A 27,861-nucleotide genomic window follows, 5' to 3' on the forward strand; every position below is an offset into this window, starting at 1 on the left:
TCTCGGCCAATCACGGGCCCCCTCCAGTGTTGCCAACTCTCGCGAGACAAATAAGCAACCGCAGCTTCAAAAACAAGCCCAAAACAAGCCCAATATTATTAAATTATTTATTATCATCAATATTATTTATAATAAATCTTTTTTTTATCAATAAATGGGCCTGCAACATATTACACTGAAACCTTTCGGAGTTTGTAAAGCAAAAACAGATGTTATTTTACAAAAATTATCAAATTGCAATAAGGACACTCAATATCCTCCGATCAGCTGTGAACAGAAGAGGTTTGGAGATGAAAAAAGAGAAAAAGTGACAAGAAGGCCAATTATGGTAACCCATAGTCGGAGTTAATGCACACATATTATGGGCAGTAAGTAGTGAACACACACTGCAAAACCTTGTAAAAGATAAGCCCTACATATCAATGTGCATATACTATCTGCCCTAAATATTGAAAATGACTAATGTCACATACTATTTATTACTATACGATTGATAGTATGCACACTGAGACACAGACAAGCACTAAGGGAGCACTGCAATATAGCCACATATTTATAATAAAATAAATTCGAACCATAGGCTACCTACTGTTATTATTAGTATACTTGTTTTTTTAATAATAGCCTGTAATTTTAAATACATTACAAAAATATATGTTTTTATTAAATTAGGTGCCTCTCCTCCCTGTTTCCTCTCCATCTCTGTACATCTCTGCTGGTGGCATGGTTTGTAAAAATGTATACGTCTATTTAAGTCTACTAACTATCATTACGTGCATTTATAACGTCACATGCCTGCCCGTTGAACGCGATTTCTCTTCAATGAGGGGGAGAAGGAGGCGGGATGTATGAGGACGGATTACTACAGCACTTGTATCGTTGCACTGAATGGCTATTAGCTGTGAGAAGACAGTGTCAGGCAATGTTTTGGACAAAACAGTGACCATAAATGTAAAGAAACGAAGTTGCTTATATTTTCCTAACAAGCAACCACATTTTTTAAAATAAGCCCAAAAAACCGCAACCCGCGACTCGTGATTTTTGAACGCGACTTGCCAAAAAAAGAAGCCCAAAGTCGCGTGTTATACGCGGACTTGGCAACTATGGCCCCCTCCGTGCTCGGGCCCTGGGGCTTCAGCCCCACCTAGCCCTTATGTTAATCCGGCCCTGGATGCGCACTCTAACGGCTGATATTGCCCACAATTGCGAGATGGACGAGGATTCGATTAGAACTACAAACGTACTAAAAAGTGTAAAAAAACGACAAACATGACGGTTAAGCGAGTCCGACAGAGAGGGTTGGATAAAGGGGTTTGAGTGAGCAATTATCAGTATTTAACCTGACGAAAATATATTTATTCAGTGTTATCCACATTATATTTCACCTGCAGCAGCATTGAGAACTCCGGTAATGATACGTTTGGCCATTAACTTTGCAAACACATGAGGAGAGTCTCTGCATTAAAGACCCACGAAAGGCAGATCAACTTGCTACTACATTTCTCGATTTGAACTGTGACGATGATTGACAGGGCAGTTTAAACGGTGACAGAACGCACGTAACTAAGCAACAGAGTCTGCTAAAGATGACTAAGTAGTATTTCCCAAAGCTTGCATACTCTTCTGCTACACACTCTAAAGTATGTACTTTTTCTTCACAAAAAAGTACACACTTTTAGGTTGTGGTATAAGTAGGCGAATTGGGACGCAGCATATGACAAGAACTCAGAGTTAAACTGCAACAGAACAAATTCATCTTGATAATGTCAGATAACTTTGATAGAAAGGTATGTAATGGATTACATCAACCAATCAGCCGTTCAATTTAAGTACAAAATTAGATCATACAAATTTAGGTCAAGCAATGACAAAGCAAAGCTTCATTGTGTTCAGTCTGTGGTGTAAAAGGTCACATTAGCAATTAAAGAAAAACACTTCAGCAAAACGGTGTCTGAATAATTTTGGTCCCAAATGTTTATAAATTTTACTGGTAGTCACTGTATGAATAATTTTTTGTTATAACATGTCACAGTTGACTTTATTTTGCTATCCTCACTTACATAAATTAACTATAGTGTCCTGCACCCACTAGTAAAAAATTCTGTGTCTGAATAATTTTTGGTTTGACTGTAAATGTTCAGCTAATTGTTAGACCCTCTGCATATTAAGAGATTGCAGAATTCAAGTGACAAATTATGTTTTATAAACAAAGTTCGGGAAGAGTATGTTCAAATGATCTATCCTTTTTCTTATGATAGAACAGTGTGAGTAGACATGAAGCCAAGTGAGAGAGAAAGGGGGGATGGGATAGGGAAAGGTCCACAAGCCAGAACTCGAACTCGGCTCACCCATCATCATTCAATGCATATTGCCTGTACATAAATGAACCTTTATGTTATGTCATTGCAGATTAAAATGTATAAATCAAAATATTTATTGCATTTATAAGGGGAGAAGCAGGGCCGTGCAGAGAGTTCTTCAGAGGCAGGGGCTCAAATGTAAAAAAGGGGCAATATGTAAATATATATATTTTAGGGGTGTAACGGTACACAAAACTGACGGTTCGATACGTAGCCTACCTCGGTTTTGAAGTCACGGTTCGGTACGGATTCGGTACAGCAGTTTTACAAAATTGCTTTTTATTCAACAGTGGTTTAATGAAAAAAAATTGTGTCTGTCCTTAAATGAATTCAGTTATAACTAAAAGTTTCTTAAAGATAATGCTGTAAACTATATAGGGAGCCCTTACATATTGCTATTAAAGATTAACAATAGAGCCCAAACTATTAGCCTAAATTCATTTGCTATTTATTTTTAGATATAATAATCAACACTCATAAGCTTCACATAAGGCAGTTTTTGCATTAATATCTAAATCTAATTATTATAATTTTTTTCTCCAATTCGTTGTTGAAATATAATAATTTAGTGGCTGTAATTTTCATGACAGGTTTATTTAAACATACATTAAATAAACAAGACATCACTACAGGCTAAGTGGTAATGAATACATATAGGCTAATATAACGAATAGGCTAATATAGTGCATGTATTCAGTGAAAGAGTTAACGTTAATCTCTCTAGTGAACTCACAGCTGTGGACAATGAATGACTTCTGAGGTAAATGTGATTCTACATGACATTGTTTACAAGCTGTTTTATTGTCTTTTCGCGGTTGAAACACAGATGGAGCGATTACACAACATATGATACGTTTCAGTAAGTTGTAATGTATCCTCAACATACCTTTAATTTCTTTAGGAAGAGATGATCGCGTTCACTCGCGCGCCGCCGCTTGAAGTTGAACTGATACGCGTCAATCTGTCACGTCACATAATAGAGCGTTAAAACGGCATTTATCGTTTGAATTTCGTGATAAAATGGACTGAATACTTAATATGTTCGTGTGGGAACTCGGATTGAAGTGTGTTCCGCGCTTTAAACAAGCCGACTGTGAACTGTTATAGATTGTTTTCATAACCGTTCGGTGCACGCGCGCACCGTACCGAAAGCCCGAAACGTTAGTTCGTCTGTCCATGTAATTTTCAACCGATTTATGAATAAGAACAGAAAATTACCGCTCCACTTCACATGCCCAATGGAATTTGAACTTGCTTTGCCAGATCACGATTGGTTGGTGCCGATGACATGATGACAAACGGGCATTGGTGAATTGTGTAATACTTTAAAATATATAATATATAGATTTGTAATTCAACACATTAGCTCTGATTATGGATGAAAAAAAATATTGGTTTACTTTTTTTCCCGTAAGGCCACACACACTCTGAAAGGACCATATTTGGCTCGAGAGCCGCTTCCGAACAGAGGAAAATCAGCAATCAGTCAAAACGCACGCAACCCATAGCAACGCGTTAAGGCAACGCCTCAACAGAAATTGTCCGACTTTTGAGCCGTTCGTTACTATTGTATACATTGTCATCAATGTCATGTTATAATAATCACATTTATTTAGTTTTATTGACCACGATATTATCATTGATGTGTCTGAGAGGGGCACTTTTGATTCATTTTGAAAAAGGGCAGGGGCTCGAGCACCCAAAGCCCCCCCCTCTGCACGTGCCTGGGGAGAAGGATCAGCAACCAAGGCTCTATCCTCTTGTGTACAGTGTCTTTGGGCGGATTGCCAGCAACAGCCATTGTGATTTGGTCTTAGTGACTAAGGAGTCCTCTTGACTACCCCTAACGTTTCAGATTTAGGAGCTGCTTTGTGAAATACTCTTCACAAACATCTAGAGTCCTAAAATTAGGGCTGACACGCCCATTATTTTTTACAAGTTTCTCCTATATCTGCAAGTTAGTAGCTACTTTTAGCTTTAAGATGTTTCGTGAATACGGCCCCAGTTCATTTGCTTGTATTGTATGCTGTGCAGTTTATTTATATTTATGAATATGAATAATTTTTAAGCCAGTTAAAGCTATAATATAAGAAATTAATAGACATTTTAATGTAAACATAAATCATATTACCTGTCAATTTATAAGATAAAATGGCAAGTGCAACTCCCAAAATAATCAACAACACGAATAGAACTGATATCCAGATGAAAACAGTCTGCTGAGCATGAAGTACCTTACCTAATATAAAAACATTAAAATTATACATCAAACCAAATATGTGTATAGACATGCTTGTGTGACTAAACACGTTATTTGTCCCAATCATCATGTATATGACAAAATTTGAAGCTGACAAAATATGAAAAAACGTAATAGGCCTACTTTCATAAATAATTTTAAATTACTTTTAAAATAGTATCACAATATAACCACAGTAAAATAACTGAACATGAGAAAACGTGTGCGATCTTACTTGAAACAATAATTTCTGTTTCCAGCACATGATGTCTTTGAATGAGACGGCAATGATACTTGATGTCGCTGTTCTTTATGGTGGCTCTGCGTTTCACATCGAAGCCTTCTGCGGATCTTTGTGTTTCTGGATCATCGGAACTCAAACTGACCCCATCACTGTCCAACCACAAAACCTCAGGTTCGGGATACCAACCTTTACATTCGCATACTAGATTAAGGCCTGCTGCATTATAGTCCTCCATTACAATCACAGGAGGAGTTCCCAAAGCTGGGGAAAAAAGAAAATGTGAAAAAGTGACAAATGTGATTACATTTCTGGGAATACATCCATTTACAAACCAGCTTTTCAGTTCGCTTACCTTCAACTTTGACATGGACTGTAATGTCATCATACCAGGATTTGGACTCAATGAAACACTTGTAAAATCCCTCATCAGAGACTCTGACTTTTGAGAGTTTCAGAGAAGCATTTCCTTTCTCTAGTTCTTGTTCAAACAGCGCTGTCCTCCCTCTATAGGACTGAATCTGCTTTGTGTTTCTGTCTTCACGATCTTTGTAGAGATGCACGAGTGAATTGTCCAGATCCAGTCGAAACCACTCCACTCTCATGTCCACAGCACTGATGTTGGGTTTGATATAGCAGGGCAGGATCAGGTCTTCACCAGCAGCAACAAAGAGAGGCGCCACTGGGCCAAACACCTTCAGCTCTACGAGAGAAAATGGTAGGGTTTTTTAAATAACAACCTTTGTTTGCTTGCGGATGTATTTATTGGTAAACCACTACATTATAAAAAGCTACATTTATAATTAAGGATAACCGTTAAATGTGACTGCCTGCTTTTAACACTGAAAATCGATCATACGGTGATCCCACACAAAACAAAAATCTATCTAAATGGGGACATTGCATAGACTTCTAGGCCCGGTTTCACAGACAGGGCTTAGATTAAGCCAGGTTTAGGCCATTTAAGTAGCTTTTATAAACGTACCCCAGAAAAAAAACATCTTGAGACAAAACAATGGCAGTGACATATTTTAAGATATCCCAGTGACAGTTGCTTTCAGTTAAAACAGCTCAAACATACATTTTAGTCTAGGACTAGCTTAAGCCTTGTCTGTGAAACCGGGGGCTAGTGTTTTATACAGCTTATAAATACTGTAACCTATTGTTAAAAAAAAACAAAAAAAACTTTTATTTACTTTTTTTATACAGTTTTTACACATTTTTGTCCTCAAAAGGAGGTTTTAGAAGATTTTTTTTTGCAGGTTTAGCTCACTTTGTCCCCAAAATATGGTTAAAGGGTAAGTTCACTTTAAAATGAAAATTAACCCATGATTTACTCACCCTCAAGCCATCCTAGGTGTATATGACTTTCCTATTTCAGACGAATACACTTGGGAGTTATATTAAAAAATATCCTGGCTAATCCAAGCATTATAATGGCAGTACATGGAGGATTGGAGTTTGAACCCCAAAAAGTGCATCCATCCATCATAAAAGATATCCACACAGCTCAGTGGAAAGGCCTTCTGAAGCGAAGCGTTTGGGTGAGAAAAATATCCATATTTAAAACTTTATAAACTATAATACCTGTAGCTTCCGACAGACGACCTAGCTTGGATTAGCCAGGACATGTTTAAATATAACTCTGATTGTGTTCGTCTGAAAGAAGAAAGTCATATACACCTAGGATGACTTGAGGGTGAGTAAATCATGGGGTGATTTTCATTTTTGGGTGAACTATCCCTTTAATTCGGCACACACGACATTTTTCACTTCTGCCCATTCAAAGCACTCCACTGACCTTCCCAAACAAACGATTTCTATAGACACTTTTAACTGTTAATTTTTAAACGAAACTAACGAAAAAATATGCACAATTAATCCGAAGCTAATTCCTCAGCAAAAATGACAGGGCAAGACACCAAACATATATATGCAAACACTCTTCCTCACACACTTGAACCCACACAAATACCTAATTTGGACTCTGTGATGCTGCGAAGAATCAGCAGAATGACACTGACAACCTTCATCCTCGAAAAACTCAATCGTAATCTATTGTAATTTCACTAAACATACTCCCGAGACATTCTTAAAAGCAAATTCCGTTTACAGCCGTTACAGACAGGGTGTCCGTTACTTTCACTTTCATCTCACTTTAAGGAGATCACATGACACAGGGTGTGGTTTGAACATATTACAGTTATAACAATTCAACTGAACATATTATTTTCTTCAGGATCAAACAGAATAAGACCACAGAGGTGTTATCAATGTAGAATTTTTATTTTTATATTTAACAGTAGAGATATGTAAAATGTTAAGAATTGCATAGATTTTAAAACAATTCTGTGTCAACTCAACCAGAGGTCTTCGACTAAAAAAAAACGAATGCATTAAATTGATTAAAAGTGACAGTAAAGAAATGTATAATGTTACAAGCTTTCTATTTCAGATAAATGCTGTTCTTTTCATTAAGGAATTCTGAAGAAAAACATTTTTTTTTCCACATTGATAGTAAATGTTTCTGGAGCAGCAAATCATCATATCTCAATGATTTCTGAAGGATCATGTGACACTGAAGACTGGAGTAATGATGCTGAAAATTCAGCTTTGATCACAGGAATAAATTACATTTTACAATATATTACAATAGAAAACAGTTATTTTAAATTATAATATTATTTCACAATATTGCTGTTTTTACTGTATTTTGTATCTAATGAATGCAGCCTTGGTGAGCAGAAGCTACTTAAAAAACATTAAAGGCGGGGGTCTACTGCCATTTCATGCATTCGGACTTATTTACAATGTTAAAGAGTTTGATTCTCATTAGGGATGCACCGAAATGAAAATTCCTGGCCGAAACCGAAAACCGAAAAAGAGGAAATCAAGGCCGAAAGCCGAAAACCGAAACACCAAAAGAAATTATGCCAATTATTAGTACCATTGCATTTATGGCTATGACTGTGTACTAACTTTACTAAAATCAAGGCATTGCAATTGCATAAATTAATATTAAAGTTTCAAGGAATAAATAAATTACAAATTATGCCAATATTTATTTAGCACATTGCAACAATGCACAGTATAAAATAAAATTCAAACTAAAATGTTTAACTTGACCCCACTCATTTGTACTTTAAATAATAATGTACAGGCCTACAGAAAGGTTATAAAATTAAATGTTCTCTCATAAAAACAAAGTGCATTTAGGTCTAGTGCATTTAAAAAAATTCTCTGTAGGACTACTGCAAGAAAGTGCATTCAGAACAAGTGCAACTGCTTAAAGATACAACTATTTTCTCTGTAGGCCTTCAACATAATAGTGTATCAAAGCAAAGACTGCCATAGCCCATATGTTAACTGTAGAATAGGGGTGTAATACAAAAAACTGACAGTTCGGTACAGCAGTTTTACAAAATGGCTTTTTATTTATTTTTATTGGTTTACAAAAAAAAAGTATCTGTCCTTAAATGAATTAAATTATAACTAAAAGTTTATTGAATATATTGCTCTAAACTATATAGGGAGCCCTTACTTGCACATTAATATTAAAGGTTAACAACAGAGCCCAAACTATTAGCCTAGATTCAGTTGCTATGTATTTTTAGGTCTAATAATCAACACTCAAATAACATAGTACACAAACATGTAAACTTCACATAAGGCAGTTTTTGCAATAACTTCTAAATCTAATTATAAAATAGTTTTTTTATCCAATTCGTTGTTGAAATATAATCATTTATACACAGTGTCTGTCATTTTATTTAAACATACATCAATATATCATTAACAGGTTAAGTAGAATATAACGAATATAACGGCTAATATAGGTCATATATTTAGTGAAAGAGTTGATTTCTCTAGTGAACTAACAGATGTGGACACTGAATGACTGCCTGAGGTAAATGATGCTACATGACTGTTTAGTTTACAGCAGTTATATTGAGGTCTTTCCGCCGTTGAGGCACTGATTTAGCGATTACACCACATATGATACGTGACAGTAAGTTGTAATGTATCCTCAACACACCTTAGATGTTCATTCATGTTTATTCTTAAGGAAGAGATGATCGATCGCGCTCACAGATGATCGCGTTCACGCGCGCACGCTGCCGCCAGATTGAAGTGTGTTCCGCGCTTAAAACATGCCCACTGTTAAAGATTGCGTTCGGTTTCACAGTGAAGTCTGGTCCTCTTCTCATCGAGAACATGAGCTCTCGCTGTCAGTGCGTGTGTATGGAGCAGACGTGGGTGTTTCTCAGATATACTGAAATACGTCCACAGACTCCACACCGCGGACATGTTGCTTCAGACAAGCACGTGCAGGTCGCGGTTTCTGTTTGCGTCATCACAACATTTCGGCCGTGTTGTTTCGGTGATAAAAGTCTTTCGGCCGAAAACCGAAAATGCCCTTTTGGGCCATTTTTGGCCGAAAATTTTCGGTGGCCGAATATTCGGTGCATCCCTAATTCTCATGCTAAACATGGCCAAAGTTTTTTAAAAATCTAATTGGACGCATGACGTATGCCAAATGCACTCCTTCAGGGTTCAGACAGTTTTTTCCTCGAGTATGGCCCTGTATGACATCATAAATGGCGGAATTCCTTGTATGGGAATTTCTCCCGGAGGAGCGTGTGCACATCCGGGAGCTGGACAGTTTTTGGAAAGAAGTCTTTTATAGTCAAAAGTCAAAATAAGTCAAAAATATGAACAAAATCAAAAATTCGAGCCGGGCACATTTCTGAAATTCAGTTGATTTGACAATTCAGGAATGAATCTTCATAGAAGATAACCATTGGCTGCTGCAAGACTACTGAAAGTAAATGAAGAAGGTTCTGATTTCTTTCGGGGAAATGGTCACATTGAAGTCCTGGGTTACGCCACTAAAGCCTGCTTTCCCTGAGAGAAGACCAAAAACAAACACAATGACGTTTATCATCACATCTGTTCAATTTCATTTTAAAGTCCATAGCAGATCTAACATTATCAATCAAAATTTGTTGTTATAAAAAGTGTGATTTTAGGAATTTCACCTGTATTTCGTACACTTTCATTGGTTTTCCAGCTCCACCTCTGGAGGTCGGATATATTCCATGTTCCAGTCAGAGAACGTTCTTGAACTTTTGTCACTGTCCCTATGCCCTGCATAACTTCCTGTTGTTTTAAGACAAAAAGGAAACACTGTTAATAGCAGTGCTTATACAGCAATATCATGCTGTCATATAAAATAGGCAAAACATATTGTATTTAAACATAAAACATAACAAGTAAAATGTTAATATGCCAATATTCTTCACCCTAAACCCCAGAGATGGACAGATGTCATGTACCTTTAGGTTAATCGTGATGGGTTGTGACAGGACTGGGTCTTCTCCTACTTCATACAGGTGTGAGATCCTCAACAGAATACGGTCAAAGTCTATCTTTCTCTCTCCACCTTGGAAAACAACATGTACATTTTGAATATAGCTAGCTTCTGGATTTAAGTAAGTGAAAAACCACTCCACACACAGCAGAAAAACTATCGGTTATGCTGGCAGATTTGCGGTGTATTGTGTACCGTACTCTACTGTATATTGTGGCCCACCTGCGCTGAGATTGTGGAGGTGCTGTGTGTGATCAGGACTGTAGTTCCAGCCAGGGATGCTGAGGGTCTGCATGTGGAGGCTCTGGGGCAGCACAACCGGCTGAACGGACGGCCCGCTGCACTTCTCCCTCTGGCTCCATGGCTTTTCTGCAAAAGGGAACATTTTACACTCTTTTCTCTCTGTTTACCAAAATGTACGAAACACACTAAAATTATATGGGAAATGTTTTGTTATTGTTGTTCAGTACACTTTAAAGTTAAACATTTTATTCAACGAACACATTTTTTTTATATAAAAAATATAAAGCATCACCGATCAGGCATAACATTATGACATAGTCCATCAATTGTCCTCAGTGTGAGGATCTAAAAAAATCATACAGTCGCTGCTGGAGAGGGTTCAAATATGCAAAAGATGCTGGAAAACTGAAGAATTTGTAGGAACTGGAGGATTTTTCTGAAGAACATTGGGCAGTTTAACTGCTCAGGACAAACAAGAGACTCAAGAACAACCATCACAAAAAATAAAAACAGCCGTGGATCATCCAGGGAACAACACAGAGTATTGAGAATCAATGGTTCATTCATTTTTGAAAGGGGTTATTTTAATAAATTCAGCTTTTCTTTTTTTTTGTCTTGTGGACTATATGTAAACATGTTTATGTAAAATATCTTATTCAGGACAGTACTAAATATAACATGCATTTTGTATGATCCCTCTTATTTTGTTAAAATTATTTACATTTTCACAGATTCTGCAAGTGGTTCACATACTTTTCCTTACAACTGTATACACAAGAAATGTTGCCTTGGCAACTAGTTGAAATAAAAAGTGTTTTTAAATATTTTATTTTAGTTAAAATTAATATTATTATTTCAAGTAGCAGTTTTTATGTTTTAATTCACAATGATTGCAAGTTAGAAAGTTCGAATTGAAAGATCTAAACTTACATTTGAGAGAAAAAAGTCAGAATTGCAAGTTTATAATCACACGATTTTGAAAAATAAGCCAAAATTGCACAATTCTGACTTTTTTCTTGCAATTGCGAGTTCATATCTTGCAACTCGGACTTTGTGACTTAAAATTCCAAGTTTAAATCTCACATGTCAAAGTCCGAATTGCAAGATATGAACTCGCAATTGCAAGAAAAAAGTCAGAATTGTTAGGTAAAAATTCACAATTACCTTTTCTATTCTATTTTTATTCCATAGTTTGTTATTAGTCATACATAGGTAATAGTGAGTATTTGAATGCATGTCGTTTTGTGATTTCATTGGAATGGAGAGTTTAGATGAAAGGTAAGTGGAGGGCACACTAGAGAGTGGTGCAGGGATGACATATTTTTGTAGGCCAAAACCTGGAAATAAGCTTGTGTTTTTCTCCATCGGCCTGAAGTCAATGAGGTTTAGGTTAAATACTTGAAATAAGGTCTGTGGTAAACACGAGCTCAAAATATGTTCACGTTTTATTCTATGATATAAATCACATCAGTAAAACACTCTTGTGATTTTGTTTTGTCAGGTAAAAGGCACTTGCTACTGCTAACAAGTGGCTAAATGGGACTACAGAGGTTGTCGGGGACATTAAACGTCATCAGCCGAACAGGTAAACTCATCTACTCACTAGTCCGCTCTCACAGCCTCGTTGTGTTTACAATCATGCAAAAATTATAACTTGAACTTTAAGGGAAAATTCTCATTAAAGGGGTGATACTGAATTTAATGAACTTTACATTCAGACTGAAGTAGCCTTAGCTACAGGGGCTGTGATGGAAATGCCTGCATGTCTGCACACTCACGCGGTTGGTCAATAGGCATAACCACTGGTCTGTGCTGCAGCTCTAGCGCCTCCTTTTGGTAAATGGATGATATTGCAGCAGGGGAGCCCAGCATCATCCAAAGAATGGGCCGCACCACAGAGGAGTCATTAAGAGTCAGGTTATAACCCAGATTCCACTCCTGGTTGTTCCAAAGCCGTCTATGAAGCATCACCTGACACACAGACATAGAACGCACAGAATACAAATGGTAAATGGCTGGGAAAGGCCTAAGAGACTGACACAACAATGCCAAGTATGTGTGAAGTCCTCACTTCTAGTTGACCCTGACTCAGACTGGCCACTCCATGAGCTCTTTCCCCGAGGAACACAAGTCGGCTGGAATCATCTTCTATGTAGGCCGCTCGTACCATTGGGTAGTAATTCTGTGCACATAAACAGATATACACGTGTAAAAAAAAAAGATGTGCATCAAAAGTGCATCTCTTCCCATCTGATAAGCATCCTTACACGGGAGACGGTGTTGTTGATGAAGCTCTTGAATGTCCTTTTCATCATCTGATAGCCGTTGTTGTCAGTAAACAGTGTCCTGTTATTCTGCATACTGGTGCGGGTCTTGAACACAGTCTCTCGGTTCACCTCAAGCGGTCCCACTTTATAGCTCTGCTCCAGTCTGAAGCACGCCAGCCGACCCGGAAACCCTACCGGCACTCTGGTGACCACGGAGTACGTGTGGTTCTTGTCTTCCTCCTTCCTGCAGAGAGAACAGCCACACTTTAACTCGGAGAACTACTACTAGAGGTCTTTGTACCATTAAAACATCCTGCAGGTTTCATAGCTTAAAAACTTCCTCTTCATAATAAACAGTATTTATTTAATGAAGCACAAAAAAAGGGAATCTGTGACGTCACACTGGCAAATTAATTTGCATATGACATCGACAAATAGTTTAACATCATCTCATCATAGGCCGTGCCCACTGGTGTTCAGTTGCTTCACAGCTGACATTTGCCTACACTGAATGGGACTGTCCCGTCAAAAGCAAGTAGAACCCATTATAATCACTGACGCCGTCTACACTGGATACAGTATACAGATGTGTTCAGTTTCTGACGCACTCCACACCTTGAGTCTGTCGACAACAGGACAAATGGAAGAGTGAAAGAATGTTCATTTTGAGTAAACAGCTCCTTTGCGTCTCTGTACAGACTTCAGAAGGATCCCAGCGTGGGAAGCAAATGGATGGTGTTTTAATGGCATCCCGGATCACGTCTGAGGATTATATGTTTGTTCGGAGCATTTTGTTTGGTAAACGAGGCACAGTGTAATGGAGAGTTCGCAGAGAAACCTTTGTTGAAAGATGAAGCAGTCGACTGTAATCTGACAGCAGCTGCATCAAAAAACCATAAGTCAGTGGTCGGGAACCTATGGCTTGCGAGCCACACCTGGCAACCTCGCCAGGTCTCTCACCCTTTAACAACAAATTATCAATAAAAAAAATTCAACACATCAACAGAGATCGGCTCTCTGTAGAAAAAAAAGCAGGCAATTATATTTCCTTGTTGTACAGCCTACCGAAGTTAATGAAAGGTTTATAATAATAATATTTATGTTGTATCGGCCAAAGTGCGTGTTCAGTGCTGTTTGCGAGTGTCACGAGTCGCGACTGTAATCAACTAACCACTTACGTTTCTGTATGTGTAACCTACAGCTCCTGCACTGGGATTCAAGCAGCATCTTTAAAGGGTTAGTTCACCCAAAAATGAAAACAATGTAATTTATTCCTCACCCTCATGCCTCGTTCCACACCCGTAAGACCTCCGTTCATCTTCAGAACACAAATTAAGACATTTTGTTGAAATCCGAAGGCTCAGTGAGGCCTGCATAGGCAGCAATGTAATTTACACTCTCAAGATCCATTAATGTACTAAAAACATATTTAAATCAGTTCATGTGAGTACAGTGGTTCAATATTAATATTATAAAGCGACAAGAATATTTTTGGTGCGCCCAAAAAAAAAAAAAAAAACTACTTATAAAGTGATTTCAAAACACTGCTTCATGAAGCTTCGGAGCGTTATGAATCAGTGAGTTGAATCATGATTCGGATCGGGTGTCAAACTGCTGAAATCACGTGACTTTGGCGCTCCGAATCACTGATTCGATACGCTCCGAAGCTTCATGAAGCAGTGTTTTGAAATCGGCCATCACTATACAAGTCATTATTTAGTTTTTTTGGCGCATCAAAAATATTCTCATCGCTTTATAACAGCGGTTTTCAATAGGTGAGGCGCGCCTCCCCTGGGGGGCGCCCAAGAGCCACAGGGGAGGCGCGACGTGAAGAAAAAATAAACCATATACTCGCGTCGCGGTATACTGGGTAAAAGCTACGCGGGATACTCGCGTCGTGGTACAAACGAGTTGACTGATTAGTGACAAGTAGTAATGCTGACAGATTAAGCAATGGCTCCTTCTGGCTCAACGTGTGCACAGGTGCTCAAGGCACAGGCCTACTCGAAAACTGAAGGATTTTATGAATGGCACCTGTTTTCAACACAAACACTTTACGCAGAAAGAGTGTTTGTTGTACTTAGAAAAAACTGCAATACAATTATTTTTTTAAGGGGTAGGCTATGTTTATTTTTTTCAATCATTTTAAAATTAATTGGAGAATTAACTTGAATGTGCCTAATAGCCTATGTGTTGTAGCCATTAAATAAACGCATTTAGTTTCATATGTTAAAATATTATATGTTATTTTTTTCCATCTATATGTTGATTATGAAAAGTGAACACCATGAGTAAGATAGGATGCATCGGGGACATGGAGTGGGTCAGACATGATTGACCACTTCATTAAGTTTCGTTTTGTAGAAAGACTTTCTTTAGTTTAAAGTGAATTTCGTTTTGTATAAATTGTATCTTAATTTTAATAAATGTTTATTCAACAAATTGCCTGGATTTAATAAATAAGAAGCAAATATAGCCGCGATCAATTGCATTGCACGCGTGAACTTGAGCGCATCATAAATTCATATCTCATATCTCTATTTTTTATTATAAATTAATCGAAACTCAGTTTATGCCTCATAGACATGAAAAATATTTAAGAAAGCTTTACATTTCTTTAAACGAAACTATTCAAAACGAAAAGAAATAGGCTAGCTAACGTTATGTAATCCATCAATGTAATCCGAATGGCCATGATGTGCATTTCTCTCTGTAGGCGTGTTCAATACGGAGATGGCGATCTTCAACTTAATTTTTGCAGCTGACACAGACAGAAAAGACTAGTGTAGGCCTAATACAAATCAATGCACGAAATCGAACTTTTTTATTTTAAATTTTTATTAAGCTTTAACAAAAACTGGTCGATCTCAGCTCGAATGTGGACTTGAAGCAGAGACTGGCAGAAATGCCGATCACGCGTTTCTGGTTGTCTGTGGAGAGCGAGACTCAGATCTCCACTAAGGCTATGCAAGTCCTAATCCCCTTCACCTCCACTTACTTGTGTGAGTGTGGGTTTTCCGCACTGACCATGATTAAAAATAAATACAGATCAAGGCTGCAGGTGAAGGACGACTTGCGTTTATTTCTCTCTGCAGTGCAGCCCCGCATCGAACACCTCTGCGCGTCAAAAGCGCGTCCTCATTGTTCCCACTGATATGGGCGGTTATTCAAAGTTCAAAATTCAAATTCAAATGACGTGAATGACACGTGCAAATGACGTGAATGACACGTGCAAATTACGTGAATTGTGCATTTTGTTTATTGTTTAAATAATTTTAGCTACATACAAATCTTGTATGTGGCTGAAAAAAAATTGTAATGCAAATCTTTTTGATCTGATAACATGCCTTCAATGCAGTTGACTGTTATGTGTTATGCGCTCTGTGAACAAAAAGCATTGTCGTTCATTGATCAGAGAGCTGTCCATTGTGCTGATTTTGTTCGAGACGATGTGCATTAAAATGTGCGCTTAAAGAGATAGTTCACTTTAAAATGAAAATTCTGTCATCATATACTCACCCTCAATTTGTTTCAAGCCTGTATGAATTTCTTTCTTCTGCTAAACACAAAGCAAGATATTTTGAAGAATGTCAGTAACCAAACAGTTAACTGGTCCCATTGACCTCCATAGTATATATATTTTTTCTTACTATGGAAGTCAATGGGACCAGTTAACTGTTTGGTTACTGACATTCTTCAAAATATCTTGCTTTGTGTTTAGCAGAAGAAAGAAATTCATACAGGCTTGAAACAAATTGAGGGTGAGTAGGCCTATATGATGACAGAATTTTCATTTTAAAGGGGCTATATGCGTTTTTCTGAAATTTAAACTCGCGACTGACACCTGTGGCCAAAAAACAGAACTGCTCTTATTTTCTGCTCGCTCTCGCAGCGGTGGTGACGTCACATCCGCAGACAGTGCGGGAAAAAACGACCCGCCAGAAAATAGGAAAAATAGGATACAGGCTTATAGGTGCACCCACTGTGAGCGGACAAGGTGTCAGTATGCTCATCAGGAGATGTTTGAGTCATAAATGGTAAAATAAAAAGGCTATTGTTACGTTTATTTTGGGGAAAAAGTTGCATATAGCCCCTTTAAAGTGAACTATCCCTTTAAGACCCAGACACAAGTTTCACACTTGTAACATTCAGCATGTTTTGTTGACTTATGGTTAGGCCTACTGATGTTCTGTGATTTTTAAAAGTAGCCTCAAATAGGCCTGCATAAAGTTGGAAGTTATTTGCTGTTGCAAAGATTTATGAATGCACTTCTTAAAAAAAAAAAAAGGAAATAAAATACAATATGAAAAAATATTTACATTTTATTAGTTGTTATTGAAACTCATCATTGCCAGGAACACACAGAAGATGGCATTTACTGCCGAGGCGTGTGTGGGTTAGAGCAGGCGGACAGGATTTTGGGGAAGGGGGGGCTCGGCTGTCCTTACCTACTCTAAGGGGAGGCTCACATTCACCCAATTTGAAAACCCCTGCTTTATAATATTAATATTGAACCACTGTACTCACATGGACTGATTTAAATATGTTTTTAGTACATTAAAGGTCCTGTTCTTCGTGATCCCATTTTTCAAACTTTAGTTAGTGTGTAATGTTGCTGTTAGAGCATAAATAATACCTGTAAAATTATAAAGCTCAAAGTTCAATGCCAAGCGAGATATTTTATTTAACAGAAGTTCCCTTTCAAAGCCTACAGTGAACGGCCGGTTTGGACTACATCTCTGTACTCCCTGCTTTAATGACGTCAGTAGAACAGTTTGTCGACTAACCTCCGCCCACAAGAGTACGCAAAAAAAGGGGGCGTGGTCTTGTTGCTCTCCCACGTGGAGAAGAGGAAGTGTTGCGTTCGGTTGCGTTTGTCGCCATGTCGTCGAGACGCTGTTATTTTCATCCCGGAGTCAAATCACCTTTGTTTGGCCTTCAGGGGCTGTAGTTTGAGCGCGTTCATCTCCCCGTTATGGTGAGAGGCGTGACCTTCCCGGGCAACGTGCGCTAAGCTGCTGTCGAATCACAACACGGGAACCGCTGGCACAATCAGAACTCGTTACGTATTTCTGAAGGAGGTTATGGCAAAAATTAATTAATTGACATCAATAATAAGAGACAAACCTTAATCCAAATGTCTTTATAAAGATTTATTTTTCTTGCAAGAAAGAGCCACGGTCAGTGCAGCCATTCGAGGCTGCCTTGAGTGTGAACTGGAGACACAAAGAAACCACAAACTTCTTATACCCCCAATGTCTAAACACCCCTTCTCAGTAGTTTTCCATTTCCACACAAGGTAAAGGCAAGAAACACAATACACAAATGGTCCCTCTTTGTCTTAGAACTAATTTAAATTATGCGACACCTTTGGTTCAGGAAGGCTCTCAATCTAGATGTCCCGCTGCTATCCCCCTGGGTTTCCACAGACACTGTGTCAAAGGTTGAAACAGATGCTGATTTCTGTGTGAACTCAAACATAAATCTTATTCTGTGATTTAAATTTTTCCCCAACAAGGGACTTCATATAACAGGGAAATCCGCAAGCCGTTTTTAGGACAGTGAAAACAGCGGTATAAAGATAAGTACATTGTGGGAAAAATATGGTGTTTTTTTTACACACGAAACATGAACACATGTTATATTGCACACTGTAAACACAATCAAAGCTTAAAAAAAAACAGGAAAAATGGGACCTTTAATGGATCTTGAGAGAGGAAATGTCATTGCTGGCTATGCAGGCCTCACTGAGCCTTCGGATTTCAACAAAAATATCTTCATTTGTGTTCTGAAGATGAACGGAGGTCTTACGGGTGTGGAACGGCATTAGGGTGAGGAATACATTACATTGTTTTCATTTTTGGGTGAACTAACCCTTTAAGGTAATGGCGAAAACGGGTGCTTTGCTGTGCAAAGAGACATTTCACCCGCTGGAACTTACGCTTTTGACGCAGAGACACTTTATGTCCTATAAATGTGTCGTATTTATGATAATCCGCACAGATTTCAGTTGATGATACTGTTTGAAGTTATTAATAATGAAATATGAATGAATGAAAAAGAAAAGAGCGGGATGTGTTTTATATTGAAAAGAAATATTAAAAGCGCGATAAGTCGTGAAAGAGAACTGAATTCTACCGACAGGATGTCAGTGCACAAGATCCAAGTGCAACACGGACAAGCATAGTAGCCTTTGTCTTCAGTTGCGCGCCTAAACGGCTAAATAAACAGAAATATATCAAAATGCCAAGTCGAGTATTCACGTTAACACAGTAGATGTAAGCAATGCGTGCGTTCTCTCTCCCTCTCCCTCTCAATTCAATTCAATTCGAAAAAGCTTTACTGGCATGACAAATTATACATTGTATTGCCAAAGCATTTATATGAGCATGAAAATAAAGTAGAAGTATTGAACAAGTGTGGAAAAACAGGGAGTGGGAGAAAAAAGAGAGGGGGGGGGGTATGGTCATTGGAGCCGCGTTTCCACCGCAGGAACTTTCCCCCGGAACCAGGAACTTTGGGGGGGAACTCGGTGTGTTTCGACCGCAGGAACCAGGGTCTAAATGAAGTTCCGGGTAAATATTTCGGTCCTGCTTGCGAGGTGGTACTTTTCAAAAGTTCGCGAACTTTCGGGGGTGGGACTTGGGCGCTGAACATGCTGATTGTTTGAGCTCTCGCAGCATTTTTTTTTTCCACCGCCATTTTTACAAGTCTTTTGCGAGGTGGGTTTCGTGGGTTCTGCGTTCAGTAAATATTTTCTTTGCAACAATGGAGTTCAACAAAAAATTCAACCGATGGACCGACGACGAGGTTCAGGCTTTATTGAGCATATATGAGGAGGTGGACACCCAGCGGGAACCGGAAACGGCGACCCGCAATGAAAAGGTATAACGTTACCTGAAGATATTGACTCGGTTCCAGTCACACTGGAAAACAGTGCAGAGAGAAGTTAAAGAAATTAAGACAAGATTACAAGAAATTAAAGGATAACAACCGGAGCGGTTCCGACCGGCGTATCAACAAGTGGTATGACCGCCTGGACGCGTTGTTGGGACACAGACCGTCCTTTTCTGGTGCAGCGGTAACGAAAGACTCGGCTAGTGCGTTGTTGGAAACCATCCAGGAATCCGAGTGGGTTGAAGGTAAATATCTCATCTTGGTATCATCTATTAAACTCGTTGCAGTGTTTAAACACGTTGCAGTAACTTTTTTCAACGTGCTTTTCCAGACGTAACGAGTGGCCCCAATGAATTGCAGGCAACGGAGACCAGCGTGTTTCCCCCCGCGGTCACCAGTACGTTAGCCCCGTGTCTCCTGCCGAAACACACACATGCCGAGGTATAAAGCTGACAAAAATGTGTATATATTTAAAAACTGATGTGTAATCCTAAATGATTTTGAGTAGTTTTGTTGTTTTTAATTGTAAACTTATATTGCCCATGATAAAAATTGCACACTGGGCATTGTTCAAGCTGGGCAAACAATTGTTCATTATTTGTAGTGAAAACACTAAATAGTTAATTGATGGTATCTATTGTTTCATGGTTGCCTTGTGTATTAATTTCCATGTGTTTCTGTGCAATTTTTCTACTTTGAGAAAAGGAAAAGGGACTGTGACTTTTCTTGATGCACTGAGGGACATGGAGGATGCTAACCGGGCCGTCCTGCAGCATGGACAAGAACAGCGAGACCAATATATGCAGCTGCAGGCTGAGGAGAGATGAGGAGGCAAGAGTTGGCATTACTGCAGTCGGAAGCTGAAGAAAGCTGACGGCAGCAGAGGGACTTTCAGACCGGGTTTCTGTCTGTTCTTGGACAGTTTGTCCAGTCGTTCAAGAAGTAGCCACAATGACCAGCCGCTTGAATGAAGCATTTGCACTACCACACTTGTACTTTATATATTGTACGTGTTGGCACAGCTCTTGGACAGGTTACTGAAAAATACACTTTTTTTTATATTGTTGCTTTCACATTTTATATTTTCATTTTATTGTTCTAGTAATTTATTTGTCTTTGCACACTTTTATTTTAATTTTGTAAGAACTAATCTGTCTAAAATGAAGTCAAATGTGTAAAATGTCGCTGTCTTTTTAATTTCCACATTCTAACTATATAACCACTTTCTAATTGTATTCATATAGTGTTGGAAGCAAATAAAAGGGCTGCTGCTCGCAAGCCTTTCTGAATATGCACATAAACATATCTAGAAAACCCAAATATTATATTTTTAAATGTATAACTATGTGAATGTAGTATAATAACTTATAACCACAACTTAAGTGAAGCCATAAGTGTGGTCCTGCTTCACTTCAAATTTGAGGAAGAAATCTCTAAATTTATGCATTTAATGAAGCATATTGTAATACTAGTCATGTGATTTTTTTGTGAATGCTAAGAGATGTTATTGTAATAAAAAATAAATACTTGCAGTCTAGTACCTAATCTTTCAACCGCTTAATTCAGTCTATTGTTTTCATTCAATTAACTTTTCACACATCTGTCATGAATGACTGAAACCTCATTATCCTTTTATAGAAAATCTTGTTTTGGAATTGAGCACATTCAGATTTTGGATTGCCCATCATCCCATTTTGCATTAAAATGGTCAAACCAGGTGAAAGTGCACGTTTAAATAAGCAGTGTTGGTAATGTGTATACATAATCAGCAAAAGCAGCGCTGCTTGAATGTCCTCCACGTGTTATTGTTGCAGACAGTATCGTTCAAAAGTGATTATCGGTGACTGGGAGGAGCAGTCGCGCGCATTCCCACGTCACCGGACTAATTTGCCTAATCTTCCCGGTACTTTAGACCGCGGTGGAAACGCAAATAGTTACTTACACACACACACACACACACACACACACACACACACACACACACACACACACACACACACACACACACACACACACACACACACACACACACACACACACACACACACACACACACACACACACACACACACACACACACACACACACACACACACACACACACACACACACACACACACACACACACACACACACACACACACACACACACACGATTTATGCTCATAAGTTGGTAACTCAACCTGAAGCCCTGCACAATTAATTCCATATTGCAACTTTTTATTGTTTGCTGTATATGTTTGTTTTTAGTTGTCTATGGACCTAATAATTACTACTGGTGATATTTTATTAATAATATTATATTATTTTTAACTGTGGCTCTTTTGGAAAAATGCATTAACCAAAATTTAAAAAATTACTCTTTGTTCAAAAAAGGTCCCCAACCCCTGCCATAAGTAAATTATTCCCTAATGCTTTGTCTGTAAATTACGGCTTTATTAAATTACAGCCATCCGAGGCTGCCTTGAGTGTGAACTGCTAAAACAAAAGAACACACAAACTCTTATACCCGCCAATGATTAAACAACCCCTCAGTAGTTTTACTCTGAAACAATACGCAAATGGTCCCCTTTCTGTCTTCTAATTTAAATTAGAACTAATTTAAATTATCCGACACCTTTGGTTCGGGAAAGCTCTCGATTTAGATGTCCCTCTGTTACCCCCCTGGGTTTCCACAGACACTGTGTCTGTTGAGCTTAGAAAGGTGTTTTGCATGGCTGAAACAGATGTTGACTTCTGTGTGAACTCAAACATAAATCAGCAGGGGAAAAACAAGAGCTGGTGGGACTGGGGTGGGATTGTGTCTAGTTAGTGCACACTCTGCTGGCATCCTGTATGACTGTGGGACTCTTTTCTTGCAAGAAAATAAATCTTTATAAAGACAATTGGTGAAGGTTTGTCTCTTATTCAGTGATGTCATTAAGTTGATTTTGCCACAACATGAGAATCAGGAGACAACTGGGAGACAATGGACAACTGGCCGTCAATCCATGACCCAGGAGGTTACCATGTGTGGAAAATACCAGAAGGGCGGAGCTTTAACCTTGAGGCCAGCAAAAGGCATAAAAAGAGAGAAAATCTTTCAGGGGCAGGACACACTCTGCAGCCACTCTCTGAATGACTGTATGACTGTCGACTCTTTTCTTGCAAGAAAATAAATCATTTATAAAAGACGATTTGAGAAGTTTGTCTCTTATTCAGTAATAGAGTTTAATTTGCCACAACAATTTGGTGTCAAGAAGTGCGATTCCTTGGATGTGCCTTTCGGACCCGAGAGCGGACGGTGACCTGAGAGCGGACCTAGAGTCGCAGCCCTAACCCGAATAGATTGAGGGACCGCCCGCCGGGGCCCGGGGGGAACACCACTGGAATCAGCAAACAAACTCAAGGTGGCATTTCCCTGGTAAGAGACAAATTTATAATTGGGGAAGAATTTTAATGGTAATTGTGTGAAAAAAAGAAGGGATAAACCATGGTGGTTGGCCTGGCTGTGTGGTAAATGCATTTTGATTAAGTTTCTGAAATAGAAATTGAGATCACGTGGGCAAATATAGCATTGGTTAAGAAGTTTCTGAAAAAGAGAAATCGAGACTGTGTGGGGGATTAATCTGCCTGTCCGGTTTTAAGTAAAAGATTGGATCTGTGGAAGACGTCCGACAGATTAATTAGGCACGCCAAAGAAATCCACAGAGAAAGAGACAGCCAGTATGGGGAAGTCCCAGAGCAAGCTTGCCAAGTATGATACACCAGTATTTTGTCAAATGAGAAAATCATATGGCCAAAAATGCATGCACGATATAGAGAAATTAGTCAAATACCATGATTTTCCAAAAGAGGGAACACTGAGTGTCACAAGACTGAAAGTGGTAAAAGAGTCAGTTGACGAAGGGGGCAATAAACAGAAAGGATGTTATGTAAAACATGTGTGTGGGAAGTGTGACCCAACAGTGAACTGTTGGCTGGAGGAGGCATATAAGAGAGAGAGAAGGGCAGTGAAGAAAAAATTGGCCTGTAGGGAAGGGAAGGGAAAGAAAAATGAGAAAAGTGAGGAAAGAGCAACTGCACCGTACAAACCGACTAACCCACCTGATATTTCTGTCTCTTCAAATGCACCACCGCCCTACCTTCACTATCCCAAGCTGCCAGCCCTGAAAGTGGACCCTGATCTCGACTGCTCTCCACCGAGAAGATCAATTGCGCCTCGGGCAGACGCAAGGCGACGGGACCAAGACCAACAACAAGCTTCCCGAACCCCTGAACGAGAGGAAGAAGGAGACTCTGGTGTTGTTCCTCCGACCCCCACAGCAGAGCTCGAGGGGGCACACTGGATTCCCCCAGGGAAAATAAAGACAAGATCGCAAATTAAGCAAGAAAACAAGAGCATAAGGATAGAAGTTTCGATGGATGAGCCAACAATGGTCCATAGACCATGGACTGTGGATGACATGAAAGAAGCGATGGCCCATTTTCCGAACATTGATGACGCGGGTAATCAATTTTCTACTGAACTGTTCATATTCTGTCAGGAATTCAGCCCGACTGTGAACGAACTAAGGAGGCTCTTAGGAGTGAAATTGGGGGCCACAAACTGGCACAAAGTAAGTGGACAGCTGCCAACAAAGGACTATCGGAGAGTACATAATGATTGGGAACATGCCTCTAACATGCTGTATCGAGCGGCTGTCATCAACCTGTCTGCAGCCATAAGAACAGCATTCCCGCCACGTGTGGACACATCCAGGATTAGCCACTGCTGGCAGGAGAGTGAAGAGTCTGTTCAGAAATACTACAATCGACTCTATGAAATATTCAACAAGTACAGCGGTTTGCAAGAGCCCGCGAGCAGAGGAGAACAAGTAAGCACATGGGAATATTATCTGCAGATCTATTTTCTGAATGGACTGAGACCCGAAATTGAGCAAGCAGTAAAACACAACTATATTGAATGGACGATGGGGCGGATGAGCACCCTCTTGATGCATGCTTTGCGTGCGGAGAATCAGCTATGGATGGAGAAGGAAAAGGCAAAGACCAAGAGTGAAAAAGCATTTCGGCTGGCCTTAGTGCAAACACTATCAAGGCCTGGTGGTTCGTCTGCACCCCCACATCAGCAGACAGGAGATGGAAAAGGAAGGGGACGAGGCAACGGATACTGGAATCCAGCTGGAGGACATTCAGACAAGCGAGGCTGTTGGGTGTGTGGAGCTGAGGATCATAGAGCCCGAGAGTGTACTAAGTGTAAAAAGTGCAAGAAAGATGGACATTGGGCCGTGGACTGCACAAAAAAACAAAGAGCCGACTGAAGAGAGGAGGATGGAGAGCAGAGAGAAGGGGTCCTGGGTGAACACCAACAGCTACAGCACAGGAAAGTGACATTTTTTAACCGCACACACACACACACACTGATTTACACACTGCTCTCCGCAATGAAGAAAAAGCTAGCACCCCTTTCCTTTCTGTGTTTCTGAATTGAACAATGATGTTTTTTGATAAATGTGTGACAATGTACGGTAGTAAGGGATTTTTAACCATGCCTAGGTACCCCATGGAGGTAAAAATGGTTTACTTTTTAGTTGATTCTGGGGCCACCAGGTCCGCTATACAACCATGTGACTTGCCATGTCCACCGTCATTGACAAATATCACACATGATTCTATGTCTGTATCAGGGCATCAAACTACAGAAATGTGAATGCCCTTAGAAAGTGAATGCTGAGACATGGATTTATTATTATTCATTAACATTCATTAACCCCTTCTGGGTTGAGATTTAATGTGCAAATTAAATTTGACACAAGTTGCAGACTCCTCTGGCATTACTGTAAGAGATTAAGAACAGATGTGCTGTCTGCAAACTGAGCATATAACGGAGCATAACAAATAACGGTTGGTCTCAAATGATGTAAGAGCTGGGAATAAAAAAAAAAAAAGTTGTTTGACACAGATATTATGTTGCCTGACAATTTACATTGCACGTCACATGTCGTAGGGGATCAACAATATGAAGATGTCTGGTTTAGGGGAGAAAAAGAGGAGACTTTGAGATTTGATCAAATGTTTTGGACAGGAAATGGGTGTCCAATATCAGTCTGCCTGACAGAAAAACAACTTCCTTTTTGTCTGGTAGCAGGAGAATCTGTACCTCACGTATCAGATTCCAAGGCCAGAAGCGTGGAGCGAATCCGGGTTGTTTGTGAAAAACTGTGTTGAAACAACAGACTGGCGTGAGATAAGTGCTGAGGTGAAGTATAGTGAGAAACTAGGGGCATTTATGTCTGGATGCAGGCAGGAAATTGGAAAACTGACCCACTTGTTTTATTGCTTCATTGACAAAATGTGTCAGAACTGACTTTTTCGTGGAACTTCCCATCTTGGGACTATTTCAGACAACAGGGCCTTTGCTATAAGTGCTGAGATAAGTGCTGAGGTGAAGTATAGTGAGAAACTAGGGGCATTTATGTCTGAATGCAGGCAGGAAATTGGAAAACTGACCCACTTGTTGTATTGCTTCATTGACAAAATGTGTCAGAACTGACTTTTTCGTGGAACTTCCCATCTTGGGACTATTTCAGACAACAGGGCCTTTGCTATTGCAGGAGTCCTGTTTTGACCTGGACAGCTGGAACTGCGCAGGAGGGCAACCAGGTCAGCTTGTCTAAACTGCAGTTTGTCAAACAGCAATTACTTTCCTGGGTCATGTAATAACACCCAGCAGTAAGTCTGTCTGAAAAAAGGGTGTAGGCTATAAAAGACATACCAAAACCAAATCACAAAGAAACAAATGTTGTCATTTTTGGGAATTTGCTCTTACTGTCGAACATTTATTCCCAATTATGCAATTCTTGAACCACCTCTGAGAGCCCTGACATTAGGGAAGGGGTTGAAGTCATGTGACAAGATAGATTGGACAAGTGAGGCTGAAGGGGTGGATTGTGAAATCAGGGATGCAAACGGGTGGGGGGTAAAAAAGGTGAGAACATTGCGTGGATAGAGAAGATATTCTCCGAGGTCAGGACACTTTTTTTCTTTCTTTTTTTTTATATATTTACTTTTCATGCTCATTTCTAGACACTATTAAGTATCTTTGCATCTGTCTGAAAACTAATTCTAATAGGTAAGAGGTGTTGTGGGAAAATTTAAATCATGACCATGAGATTCAATTTTACATTAAATGTTCATTAAAATGCATACATCCATACAGAAACAGTGTATCTGGGTAAAAGGTAACATTAACTAGGGGAAAGGTTACAGGCAACTTTTTGGAGATGAACATATATGGTACCCATGTCATAAACATGTGTGTTCGTGAGAGCTAAAGACATGAATCTTGGAAGTTAACCCGTAAAGGTGAAGATGGTTTAGATATAGAGAATTGATGGGATTCGAGCTAAGTGGTTCTTGCCACGGCCATAGATGAAGGATTACGGGAGGAGTCGTAAATTGTTTGGGAAATGTGGATATAAGCAGGACCGTGTTGTGTCTCTAATTCAGACACGCTCGGCTGACATTCTGTATGTCTGTTGACTGTGACTCTTTCCTTGCAAGGGAATAAAATCTTTATAAAGGCAATTTGGAGAAGTTTTGTCTCTTATTCAGAATTAATAGATTGAATTTGAATTTTGCCGTCACAGAGGTAAAAACGTTTTTGTGTTTGATGTAGGGCAAAACAACCCTTTATAAAACACAAAAAAAGGATTCAATAGATGTGGGAGCTGAATACACAAACAAAACAAGACGACGACAACAACCAGATAAAAATGTAACACTCAAATCTGAAGATCCCACTGGCTACAAATGCATCAATATGGGATACTTTTTACACCACCTCCTTAAACCCTATTTAAAGTTTAAAGTTTTAAAGTTAAACCCTATTTATTCTGACATTAAGCCACCAGAATTTCGAGGGCCCACTTCCTTTGTTTTGCTGCATGTGTCAGCCTTGCCTGTTTTTCTTTGACACATTTATTTAAATTTTTTTAATTTTTTTTATTACCTTGTAATGTCACTTCACAAAACGAGAAGAAACTAAAAGATCAGCCTGAACGGACACCCCCCTCCCCCAAACAAATGAGGAGTTTGCATCTATGTGAAATCAACTGCCACATTCAATACACACACACACACACACACACACACACACATATATACACTTTGGAGAGCGTGTGACGGCGCTTTAAATAGCTGTGGCTCGGAGGCTTGCTCCAAACTCATTGCGTTGCATTGTACTTGTACATGTACATGTG

The 27,861-nt window shown here is 39.2% G+C and overlaps 2 protein-coding genes across 3 annotated transcripts in view; both read right to left on the minus strand.

Annotated features, from left to right (window-relative positions):
- Positions 1 to 7,000, minus strand: part of LOC307122799 (butyrophilin-like protein 2) — a 40,570-nt gene extending 33,570 nt beyond the window's left edge. Inside the window, exons 1-3 of the mRNA XM_079811018.1 lie at positions 6,816 to 7,000; positions 5,196 to 5,543; positions 4,835 to 5,104 (exon numbers count right to left, since the gene is read on the minus strand). Of these exons, the coding sequence (XP_079667144.1) occupies positions 4,835 to 5,104; positions 5,196 to 5,543; positions 6,816 to 6,873 (676 nt within the window). The 5' untranslated portion in view covers positions 6,874 to 7,000. The remainder of the gene's footprint in view (positions 1 to 4,834; positions 5,105 to 5,195; positions 5,544 to 6,815) is intronic.
- A 106-nt stretch (positions 7,001 to 7,106) lies between these two features.
- The window catches only part of man2b2 (mannosidase, alpha, class 2B, member 2), a 39,594-nt gene continuing 18,839 nt past the window's right edge, over positions 7,107 to 27,861 (minus strand). The window contains exons 13-19 of one of the 2 annotated variants that reach the window (XM_079842103.1): positions 12,722 to 12,965; positions 12,526 to 12,636; positions 12,233 to 12,425; positions 10,434 to 10,580; positions 10,177 to 10,283; positions 9,880 to 10,000; positions 7,107 to 9,745 (exon numbers count right to left, since the gene is read on the minus strand). In XM_079842103.1, the coding sequence (XP_079698229.1) occupies positions 9,657 to 9,745; positions 9,880 to 10,000; positions 10,177 to 10,283; positions 10,434 to 10,580; positions 12,233 to 12,425; positions 12,526 to 12,636; positions 12,722 to 12,965 (1,012 nt within the window). In that variant the 3' untranslated portion in view covers positions 7,107 to 9,656. The remainder of the gene's footprint in view (positions 9,746 to 9,879; positions 10,001 to 10,176; positions 10,284 to 10,433; positions 10,581 to 12,232; positions 12,426 to 12,525; positions 12,637 to 12,721; positions 12,966 to 27,861) is intronic. The other variant, XM_079842104.1, reaches the window with a different exon arrangement.

This window comes from Gobio gobio (assembly GCF_949357685.1).
Source record: "Gobio gobio genome assembly, chromosome: 2".
Taxonomy (NCBI): Eukaryota; Metazoa; Chordata; class Actinopteri; order Cypriniformes; family Gobionidae; genus Gobio; species Gobio gobio.